This window comes from Loxodonta africana, chromosome 18, assembly GCF_030014295.1.
Source record: "Loxodonta africana isolate mLoxAfr1 chromosome 18, mLoxAfr1.hap2, whole genome shotgun sequence".
NCBI classification, from domain to species: domain Eukaryota; kingdom Metazoa; phylum Chordata; class Mammalia; order Proboscidea; family Elephantidae; genus Loxodonta; species Loxodonta africana.
In genome coordinates, this window is record NC_087359.1 from 45,629,362 (window position 1) to 45,641,455 (window position 12,094).

The 12,094-nt window shown below is 42.8% G+C and overlaps 1 protein-coding gene across 1 annotated transcript in view; it reads left to right on the forward strand.

Moving 5' to 3' along the window:
• ANKFN1 (ankyrin repeat and fibronectin type III domain containing 1) overlaps positions 1-6,709 on the forward strand; it is a 196,961-nt gene extending 190,252 nt beyond the window's left edge. The window contains exon 17 of the mRNA XM_023553385.2: positions 5,928-6,709. Coding sequence (XP_023409153.2) covers positions 5,928-6,709 — 782 coding nt within the window. The remainder of the gene's footprint in view (positions 1-5,927) is intronic.
• The last annotated feature ends 5,385 nt before the right edge of the window (positions 6,710-12,094 follow it).

The following is a 12,094-nucleotide window of genomic DNA, read 5'->3' on the forward strand; positions in this document are numbered from 1 at the left end:
CCTCATTCTCCTCTGTCCTACAGGGTCACTATGAGTTGGAATCAACTCCACAGCATGTGAAAGCTCGACAATGAATAAAGATGACTGAAGAACTGATTCCTTTGAGTTATGATGCTGGCAAAGAATACTGAATATACCATGGACTGCCAGAAGAATGAACAAATCTGTCTTGGAAGAAGCACAGCCAGAATGCTCCTTAGAGGTGAGGATGGTAAGACTTCATCTCACTTACTTCAGACACGTTATCAGGAGGGACCAGTCCCTGGAGAAGAACATCATGCTTGGTAAAGGAGAAGATCAGCAAAAAAGAAGAAGACCCTTAACTAGATGGATTAACACAGCGGCTGCAACATTGGGCTCAAACATAGCAAGGATTGCGACGATAGCAGTGTTTCATTCTATTGTACATAGGGTCGCTGTAAGTCAGAACTGACTCGACAGCACCTAACAATAACAACATGTGGATTCCAAGAACATCAGATATCAGGCTCTATTCTTCTAGCCAAAAAAATAAAACATTGCTATCAAGTCGATTCCAACTCATAGCAATAGGACAGAGTAGAACTGCCTCATAGGGTTTCCAAAGCTGTAAATCTTTAAGAAAGTGGACTGCCACATCTCCCAAGGAGTGGCTGATAGGTTTGAAACACCAGCCTTTTGGTTAGCAGCTGAGCACTTAAACACTGCACCACCAGGGCTCCTATCATCCTAGCACATGGCTTCTATTTCCAAGGTCAGCACATGAGCCCAGGCAACATATCTTGTTACAAGCAGCTGGAAGGAAGGAGGAAGAACAAAACGGCCAATCTCCCAGCTAAACTAGCTCCCATCATGCAGCCTTCCAGGAGTTTCAAACAACACTTAAACACTTTTATCTCAGTGGCCAGAAGTTAGTCATATGACCATGCCTAGCTGCAAGGGAAGCTGGATCATGTGATCTTTTCCATGAGTGCCCCGCTGTCCTGGATAATTAAGCTTTTGCAACCAGAAAAGCATAACGGATACTTAGTAACAACTGGCACTGAGAGAGCAAAACTGACATCTTGCTCTGCCAATTAGGAGTAAGTCTGGACATCAACTCCTACAGTCAGAAAAGAAGCACTTCATACCCTGACCCTGAAATAAACAAGCTAAAAATCAAAATGAAAGTCACTCCATCTAGTTCTAGTCCTGAAAAGAGAAGAAACTTTGATCCCACTCCTGTATATTACTGACTCCCCATCAAACTCTATCCCTGATTTCTGCAATACTATTATGATATTCATGTCTGTTTTCCCACTATGAAGACTAACTGTGACCTTGTAACCCTGTGGGTTTTTTCGGTAAATGCTTGCTGCATTTTTTTAATCTGTAAGTGCCCTGTCCTTCTGACTATGGATTCCCTTATGAAAATTTGAGAGTTAACTATTTTTTCTTTTCTTAATGCTTCAGTGCCTCCACTTCTTTTCTTGGTCAAAACATTTCTAGTTTTCATGATTATAAATCCTGCTGCAGTTAATAATGTATAAATGCCTCCTGTGTACATGGTGACAAATTCTAAAACACAGATATCTAGAAAAGGGACTGCTGGGGCCAAAGATATGCACATTTCTAATGTATTCTATCAAATTGCTATCCAAAGAGCTATACCAATTTATAACCCCACCATCATTGTATGAGCCCATTATTTCTCACACATCACCAACACATGAGATTATCAATCTTTTCTATTTTTTGCAATTCTGACAAAAAAAAAAAAATGCCTTGTTTTAATTTCCATTTCCCTGATGACTTTCAAGTTTAAACTGAAGGAAGAAGTCCAAGCTGCTCTGAAGGCACTGGCGAAAAACAAGCCTCCAGGAATTGATGGAATATCAATTGAGATGTTTCAACAAACAGATGCAGCACTGGAGGTGCTCACTCATGTATGCCAAGAAATATGGAAGACAGCTTCCTGGCCAACTGACTGGAAGAGATCCATATTTATGCCTATTCCCAAGAAAGGTGATCCAACTGAATGTGGAAATTATAGAACAATACCATTAGTATCACACACAAGCAAAATTTTGCTAAAGATCATTCAAAAGCAGCTGCAGCAGTATATTGACAGGGAACTGCCAGAAATTGAGGCTGGTTTCAGAAGAGGACGTGGAACCAGGGATATCATTGCTGATGTCAGAGGGATCCTGGCTGAAAGCAGAGAATACCAGAAGGATGTTTACCTGTGTTTTATTGACTATGCAAAGGCATTCGACTGTGTGGATCATAACAAACTATGGATAACATTGCGAAGAATGGGAACTCCAGAACACTTAATTGTGCTCATGAGGAACCTTTACATGGATCAAGAGCCAGTCGTTCAGACAGAACAAGGGGACACTGATTGGTTTAAAGTCAGGAAAGGTGTGCATCAGGGTTGTATTCTTTCACCGTACCTATTTAATCTGTATGCTGAACAAATAATCTGAGAAGCTGGACTATACAAAGAAGAACGGGGCATTAGGATTGGAGGAAGACTCATTAACAACCTGTGTTATGCAGATGACACAATCTTCCTTGCTGAAAGTGAAGAGGACTTGAAGCACTTACTAATGAAGATCAAAGACCACAGCCTTTAGTATGGATTACACCTCAACATAAAGAAAAAAATCCTCCCAACTGGACCAATGAGCAACATCATGATAAAAGGAGAAAAGATTGAAGTTGTCAAGGATTTCGTTTTACTTGGATCCACAATCAACAGCCATGGAAGCAACAGTCTAGAAATCAAAAGACACATTGCATTGGGCAAATCTGCTGCAAAGGACCTCTTCAAAGTGTTGAAGAGCAAAGATGTCACCCTGAAGACTAAGGTGCGCCTGACCCAAGCTGTGGTATTCTCAATCACATGATATGCATGTGAAAGCTGGACAATGAATAAGGAAGACCGAAGAAGAGTTGATGCCTTTGAATTGTGGTGTTGGCGAAGAATATTGACTATACCATGGACCGCCAAAAGAACGAACAGACCTGCCTTGGAAAAAGTACAACCAGAATGCTCCTCAGAAGCAATGATGGCGAGACTGTGTCTTACATACTTTGGACATGTTGTCAGGCGGATCAGTCCCTGGAGAAGGACATCATACTTGGCAGAGTACGGGGTCAGCGGAAAAGAGGAAGACCCTCAAAAAGGTGGACTGACACAGTGGCCGCCAACAATGAGCTCAAGCATAACGATTATAAGGATGGCCCAGGACCGGGCAGTGTTTAGTTCTGTTGTACATAGGGTCGCTATGAGTCGGAACCAACTCGACGGCACCTAAAAACAACATGTTTATTGGCCATTTGTATTAATTCTCTGAAGTGTTGGTTCTTCTGCCCATTTGGGTTGTCTTCTTACTGATTTATAGGAGTTCTCCATATTCTGGATATTAATCTTTTGTTATATATGTTATTACTGTTTTCTTCCAATCCATTACTTACCTTTTTTACTTTGTTTATGCCATCATTTGTTTTATGAAAGTATTAAGCTTTGATGTAGGCAAGTTTATCAGTCATTTCTTTTATAATTTCTGGGGTCTCGTCTTATTTAAGAAGAGCTTCCACCTCAAAATTATAAACATAGCTTCTTCTAATACTTACAGAGGTTGCATGTTATTTGTAATCCATACGGAACTTGTTTTTATATATGTTATGGGGTAGGACTTTATCTAGCTAAAAGGACTGCAAATTGTCCTGACACTATATATTGAATAATCTATTCACTCTCATACTTCAAAATGTTATCTTTACCATAGGTTAAAATATCACACAGGCTTAATACTGTTTCTGAACTTTATTTTTCTGTTCTACAGATACATCTGTCCATTCCCACACCACTACCACAGAGTTTTAATTACCAAAACTCTGTAGTATGTTTTGATATCTGATAAATGAGCCTTCTTCCTACTGACTTTTTAAAAAATGTCTTGGGTATTCTCATAAATTTTCTCTTCCAGATGATTTTTATGTAACTATAAGTATGGAGCCCTGGTAGTGCAGTGGTTAAGAGCTATGGCTGCTAACCAAAAGGTCAGCAGTTTGAATCCAACTCCTTGGAAACCCTTTTGGGCATCTCTACTCTGTCCTATAGGGTCACTATGAGTCAGAATCGACACGACAGCAATGGGTTAAGTATAAATATAAATGCAAATACTGTGTATTTATATTTTTATATTATAAAACATATAAGTAATACTTTATATATGTAAAATATATAATTTAATCTAAATGCTATATTGTAAGTATATATGTATATAAGTCAATTTATTAAATGCCATTAAAAATCCTAATGGGATATTTTATTGAGATTACCCCAAATTTAGAGATTAGAGATTGTTTGGGATTGCCTCAAATTTATAGATTTAAAGATCTCGTGTTCTTTTTAGTCACTGCATGAGCCAAACAGTTAAGCACTTGGCTACTAATGGAAAAGTTGGTGGTTTGAATCCACTCAGAGATGCCTTGGAAGAAAGGCCTGGCACTCTGCTTCTGAAAGATCACAGCCATTGAAAACCCTATGGAGCACAGTTCCGCTCTTAAACACATGGGTTCTCTATGAGCTGGAAGCAACTTGAGGGCAAGTGATTCCTTTCAGGAACACCTGCACATGTCTCCAGTGCTACCAAGTACCTACTATGCGCTAAGTACTGTGGGAAATGTGAACTACTTTAGACAGTCCTTGCCCTCCAGATATGTATAACCTAACTGGGCAAAGAAGATATAAACAACTAGTTCATTAAAAGACAGCTATCTATAAAACCAAATTTGTGACTCACACATGATCATTATAGAATGCACTTTGAAGCTTATTTTTGCCTCTGATTTTTTTGTTTTTTTCTTTGGCCTTACTTGTTTTATTTTTTAAACACCCAGCAATGTGTTAAGTGTTTGTATACATAATCCATTTATTTCTCACAGGTACCCTAAGTAAGAACTTCTAATGTGATTGTTGTTATCAACTGCCATCAAGTTGGCTGCCACTCATGGTGACCCCAAGTACAATAAAACAAAACATTGTCCAGCCCTGTGCCATCTTCACAATTGTTGGTATTCTTGAGTCCACTATTGCAGCCATTTTATACCCTGAGTGCTTTCCAACCTAGGGGACTCATCTTCCAGCACTGTATCGAACAATATTCTGTTGTGATCCATACGGTTTTCACTGGGTAATTTTTAGAAGCAGATCACCAGGCCTTTCTTCCTAGTCTGGAATCCCTGCTGAAACCTGTCCACCACGGGTGACAGTTGCATAGCTTCCAGCATCATAGCAACATGCAAGGCACCACAGTACGACGAGCTGACAAATAAGTAATGGAGAAGTTCTATTAGCCCCTATTTTATAGGTGGGAATACTGAAGTTCAAAGAAATTAAGCAACTTTCCAAAGATCACAGAGGAAGTAGGAGGAGAACAGCTGGAATTTGAAACCAAGTTTCTCTGACTTTGGCCACCATGCTGCCTCCTTCTCTCCCTTCCGTCCTTCAGGTTCCTGCTACTTTGTCGAATGCAAAAATAGCTTCTGAAATAAGAATAGGAATTAAATGAAAGGATGGATGAATAAGATCCTGCTTTGTTTCCTTCATCCTCTCCACACATGCCCCGGGGAATAGCAAGTGTGTGTGTGTGTGTGTGTGTGTGTGTGTGTGTGTGTGTGTTGGGTGGGGGGGGGCGATGAGGAATGTTGCCTCACACTATCGGGGTCGGACCTGTCAGAGTTCCTCTCCTTCCTTTCCCGTTAGCTAAAAGCAGAACCCACTACTTAATTTACAGGGTCCCTTGTTCAAAAATTAAGAATTTCAAGAGGTGACAGCAGTCTATTTAACGAAGCATGGGACCCTTCTAAGCGCCAGGGCCCAAATGCACCAGTCCAACTCCCATGAAGTCGGCCTTGGCTAAGAGTTGTTCTAACATCAGTCTCTGGCTTTGCAGATCCACAGCCCTACTCTGATGAGGAAGGCTGCTCGGAAGTCTTCCTCCCCACCGACAGCGACTACGACTCCAGTGACGCCCTGAGCCCCCGCGACCTGGACCTGGTCTACCTGTCCTCGCACGACATCGCCCAGCAGGCCCTGAGCGGCCTGAGCGGCAGCGCCCCCGACGTCCTACAGGTGCATGACATGAAGTCCCCGGTCGGGGAGGGCCAGGACCCCAAGGGCCGCGGCCCGGGGCCGGACGCCGACCGCCTATGCGCGGAGTTCCTCCACAGCCTGACCCTCACCGGCTTCGGGCCCAAGAACCACGCCAAAATGGCGTCGGGCGCGCGGCCGCCGCTGGGCTTTCTGGGAAAGCGGAAGCCGGGCAAGCACCAGCACTACGGCGGTTTCAGCCGCCACCACCGCTGGTTGCGCGTGCACAGCGAGACGCAGTCCCTGTCGCTGTCCGAGGGAGTTTACACGCAGCATCTGTCACGGGCCTGCGGCCTGGCCCAGGAGTCCGGGGAGGCCGAGGGACCCCGGGGGCTGACCCTGGCTCACGCCGCGAGCCTGCCGGAGGAGCGCCAGAGCAGCCTCCAGGACCCCCGGCCATCTGGCCGTCGCATCTACGTGGAGCCCTACTCCGCGGCCCTGGTGGGCCAGGACGCAAAGCCTTGGGCCGGTCTAAGCCCGCCTCCGGGAGGTCGCGTAGCCCTGCCCAGCGCCACAGGCCGGGAGATGAGCCCAGAGGACCCAGCCACCTCCCCGGTGTCAGAAATACTCAGCAGCATGCTGTAGGAAGGCCCACAACCGGCTGTCTGTCATTCCATCCCAAGTCCCTGCGTCTTCCATTACCCTGTCCCTCAGTCCGCTCCATCGCGTCCCCACACATTTCTAAATATCCAAAGGTTGCTTTTAGAGGATCCTACCTAGGCCTTCTTTTTGAGAGCAGAGTGGGAGTGTTCAGGATTGCCTGTGTCCTTCCCAGTTGGGCCTAGAATCTTTCAGGCCTTTTTGAATGCAGAGTGGGAGTGTTCAGGATTGCCTGTGTCCTTCCCAGTTGGGCCTAGAATGGGCAAAGAGGAGCTTTTGTGTCAATATGGAGCCCTGGATACGACGGTTCAAACATGCCACCTTGTTGGTGGCACCTGTGCCTGAAATAGGCCAATCCAAATAGCCACCCTTAGTTCTGCTGCTGGCTCTGTAATCTAACCCTTGGGTTTAAGGCTCCCGTATGAATTTCTGATTGATTAGGGAGGAGCCCTATAGATGAAAATAGGATTACCATAAGTTTCCCCCATTCCAAATCTTTAGAAGAGTTTGGGAGAAAAAGGCCCAGGTTGTGTCTCTAGGGTACAGGGTCAAGTGGATTTGCTCTGGGTTCAGTCAACTAAAGCAGGTCATTCCGAAGTGCAGGGTTCTCAGCAGCTCACCAAATCCAGCTTGTCCATCAGCACTGATCTAATCAAGTAGGCTTTGGCAGACCTTTTCTTCTCTTAGTGCTGTGTGGAAACCACCAGAAACAAAAGTGAAGGGCACTTCTCCTTCTAGCTTGGTCTTGTAAAGATAGCGTAGGGCAAGAAACAGTCCTTCCAGTACACACTCAACTCCCCATGCAAACATGAAAATAGGCCGTAGTTGGTACAGGGTGCAAGGAGATGGCTGAATGAAGCTTGAATTATAGACAAGGGGAGGTAGAGAGACATAAGCAAAAATGTATTTCCTTTACAATCGTAAAATAAGCAAAGTAAGTCTATGGGGGCTGTGTCTCTGAAAATGATAGTGGATCATCTCCTGATTCTCAGAAGAAAGTGCTGTTCATAGCCAGGCAGTGATGGACTCCTCACCACCACACAGGTACATCCACACACCTCACATCACAGGTTACAAGGCAAATTGTCTAGGTCTCAGGTTGCTGTCTTCCCTTTTTTGACCCACCTCTCATTAAAAAGTCATTTATACCCCCAGGTCATCGGGCTCATTGGCCTCAGGGAGAATTTTTCCTTAGAAGCCCCTGCCAGTGGTTCTAAGATGTGTTCGATGTTATTAGTTGCCATCGATTCAGTTCCAACTCATGGTGACCCCACGTGTGCAGAGTAGAACTGCTCCACAGGGTTTTCAAGGCTATGACATTTTGGGAGCAGACCACCAGGCCTGTCTTCCGAGGTGCCTCTGGGTCGGTTTGAACCACCAGCCTTTCAGTTAGTAGTCCAGCACTTACTTAACCGTTTGCACTACCCAAGGACTCAAGGATGTGTTCAAAGACACCTGAAAACCCTGCTTTGGTCTTGCTGCCTCCCACCCGCATTCCTCACAAGCAAGAAACTTAAAGAGAAATTACACTGCATATTCAGAAAAGCATGAGCCTTCTCTTGTCTCTGGGAGCCAAGACCCATTCAGTTCAGTGACATTCTAAATGGTCCTTTTCTGCTTCACGTGCATTTCAGTTAAATATTGCTCTTTATGCCCCTACCCCTGTCCTCACAGTTCTGCCATTTCCCCTCATGGGGGTTCATGCAAAGTCCCCTGTTCACAATGTTATTCTGATTCCTTCCATTTTTAAAACATTTTATTTAAACGTAAATAATTACCCTGCGGAAAGATAGAGATTTGGCTCATGGCCTATGGTCGTTGAAAACTAAAGCCTAGAGCTCGGTCTTTATTTTTTTAAGAGATTTTTATACTCAATGAACCCCCAAAAGAATCTTGATCTTTTGGAATCACTGCAGTTCCTTTGCCATGCCTGGGAGGATTTTAAAATGTGTTTTTCTTCTGTTCCGACTGTTCTGTTTCTTCTATTGTATGTCTATGGAAGAAGTAAGCTAGAAAGGACCATAAAATTAGCCTAAATCCTTGGGTTTGCAGATGAGGCAGTTAAGGCCCAGAGAGGTTAAGTGACTTGCTCAAGGTCACAGAGCTTATTTAATCTCAAAGATAAGATCAGAACTTAGAACCATTCGTGCTATAAGCAGGCTGCCCCATTGGGAATTGGTACATACCTAGTCAACTCTTGATTGTATACAGGCTACTTACCTATTTTGTGGATCATCTATCTACTTGTAATTCCAAATTCAACTCCGTCAGTCAAGCTTCCGCTAACAGTTTTCCAATATCACAGAGCTCCTTGCTGCCAGAGTATAGAAATTTCACGTTAAAGACATCTGAGCTAAATTAATTAATTAAAAAGCAAATTTGGGGAAGGTGTAATTTAAAGTTACACACATGGATATTTATGACTCCCATTTAATAACAAGACTAAGTCATCTGTGCTCAACTGCTACTTATTTCTAATTATAAGGCAAACTGTATATGTTGAGTGAGTTTGTGAGATGAGTTGCTGCAATTGTCAAGAACTAAAAAGTCTAAGGATTTTATGATCCTGTCCATTCTCATAGCACAGGAGGAAGTTTGTGACTATGAATTAGGTGTGAGGCATTCCACAGGCAACAGAGAGAGAACCACCCTTCCCACCCACCCTTCCGACCGCTCATTTGGTCAGCAAGTTCTGGCATACTGGACCAAATAACGACCCGTGAGTAAAATTCCACTGATTTCAAACCCACTAATTTAGACTGGGGACATGGGATTATTTTTTCACTTTCTGTGAAGAAAATGGGCATGTCCATGGAATGAATAAAGAACATTAGATTTCAAGGGGCATTCTTCCCATTGAAACCAGATCCACCGCCATTGAATGGATTCCAACTCATAGTGACCCTATAGAACAGAGTTGAACTCCCCCATGGGTTTTCCAAGGTTGAAATCTTTAGGGAAGCAGACTGCCACATCTTTCTCCCGTGGAGCGGCTGGTGGGTTCAAACTACCAACCTTTCCTTAGCAGCCAAGCACTTTAACCACTGCACCACCAGAGCTCCTTTTGGGGGGCATGCTTAATCCTCTTGAAAATGCATTTTCCTAGCAATATTCCTACCTAAAAGTGGATATGTTGTATCCAAAATAATTAGCTGTTCGTTCAGGTAGGTTCCCACTGTACCTCCACTTTGCAACACTTTGTGAGCTTAGCTTAAATTACTACATTCTCCTGAGAGACAATTGTGTTGCTTTTTTGTTTGTTTGTTTTACTTTGCCTTATTTTGTTTTATTGAGGTTTTTGTTTTATTGGACATAATGGACTTTTTTTTTTTTTTTTTTCATTTTTTTAAAATTGAATCTGAGAGTGTCCTCTCCCAAGTCTTCTTTCCCAGGGTTTTTCTAATGTAGTTGACTCCCACTTGTATTATCTAGCTCTGATCATTTCTGAGAATCCTCAAAAATCATTGACTGAGCTCCTCCTTTATGTGTAGCTCTATTCTAAGTCCCACAGAGAAGAAAATAATCAACCAGGAGACAACTTCCCAGGCCACAACTGGCTGAATCTGATGAAAGAGTGTAGTCATCATTACCTTACATCTTCTTGTTGATATTTTAGAGGAGGCAAGGGCCAGGCTCCTCGGCAGGAAGACATAGAGCATGGCAGGCCAGGCATCTTGGATTTCATTCTCACCATCAATTTATGAGGAAAGACAGCTGGAAAATGAAATGCAAGTCTCCAGTATATATGCTTGGCAACCAGTTACAAGGCTATGACATCCTTTTAATTGGTGAGGGTACCTGGGAGACAATAATTAAAAGCATTCAGGGAATGGGTACTTTACGAAGTGGGTACTTAGAGATGAGACCCATTCCATTTTAAGAACATTCACTATTGCTGTAAGCAGTAATTACACTGGAGAAAATGGTTCCATTTGGTTTGAAAATTGAAGCCAGTGAGTAATAGTCTTCTGCCAGCCCCTTTTCCTGAAGGATCCCAAAGCACTTTATGAAAAGCAATGACTAAAGCCTTGTTATACTCCCCCAAAGAGACCTTGTCCAGGAGCCACCTGGCAAACACCTACCCCATCCTTGCCAGGAGGTCGTGCCAGATAAGTGGAAAAGAGGACTGGACTCTCATTCATTGTTATCCTGCCACATGAATGTACACCCTGGGGAGTGCTGAGCTCTTCCCTTGAAGACAACTCTGTTAGACAAGTAGGCATACCAGAAAAGCCCGATTCCTTGGCCTCCTCTTGCTCTTCACCCTCAAGCCAAGATGTACTCTCTTTCTCTTGGATAGCTGTCAAGTTAAGCTGTTAAGGGGTCTACAGTGTGTTTAAATTCTGTACTTAAGTCAATAGCAAACAATTCACTGGTCTCTTAACACTGATACTTGTTGAAAAGATGATGCTATTATTCTATAACTCTCTTAACTTTGTACATAGCAGAGCTACAGCTGAAAGTATGCATCTCTTAGTTGGTATATTTATTGAACTATACCATACCAATTACAGAAGGTAGTTACACATTAACAAGAAGACACTCTCAGAGAATTGAAAGTGCTACATTGTCACTTTACAGAGTCTAAATATTTTTCCAGATGATTCAATGAAGCGAATCTGGGCTTCTCCTCCACCCCCTCCCGCCCCCATATATCTTTAAGGAATTATTTGCAGAGCCATTTGGAAAGCAATGGTAGCTCTTCACAGGTAGTAGAACGAATAAGGAAAACTTTTTCTTTGCAGATCACCTCATAAGATGTTCAAACACATGGCTTATGACTGTTAAGCTGAACTTTAATGCGGCCTTACAAACAACAGTGGTAGTGTATTTGAAACTATGTTGTACAGCTTGGAAACGGATTCTAAGATCTTAATTCAGAGTTTTTCTGAGGTATTGAACTTTGCCATTAGCAAAAAGTATTTTTAGAAAAATCCATTGACTGTTTATGAAGCCCTGATTTTTGCCATATTTCGGGCCTCTGGTTTTTCCACTGCAGCCTGCACACAGTAGCTGTATTTGTTTTTCAATTATTTCTTCTATTTCCATTAATGATGGGTTTGTGAGATGGTTATTCAAAAGGACAGGTCATTCTGTTTATCAATCAGATAGGTAGACTGTGAAAACATTCTGTTTTGACAAGGAAAGCAGAAGAGTTGTTTTATTTGTTTAAATATTATCCTTGTGTCTTTCTCCTCCAGATATATACTTTTTTTTTTTTAATTTTAGGAAAAGCCAATATTTAACGTAGTAACAAATGTTATGAAACTATTAGTTAAAGCTCTCTACTCCTATTCCTTCCATCCACGGCACGAAAGTCTGAATATTCTTTCACAGGAACCACCATCCCATAGCTGATTTATAAGGCAA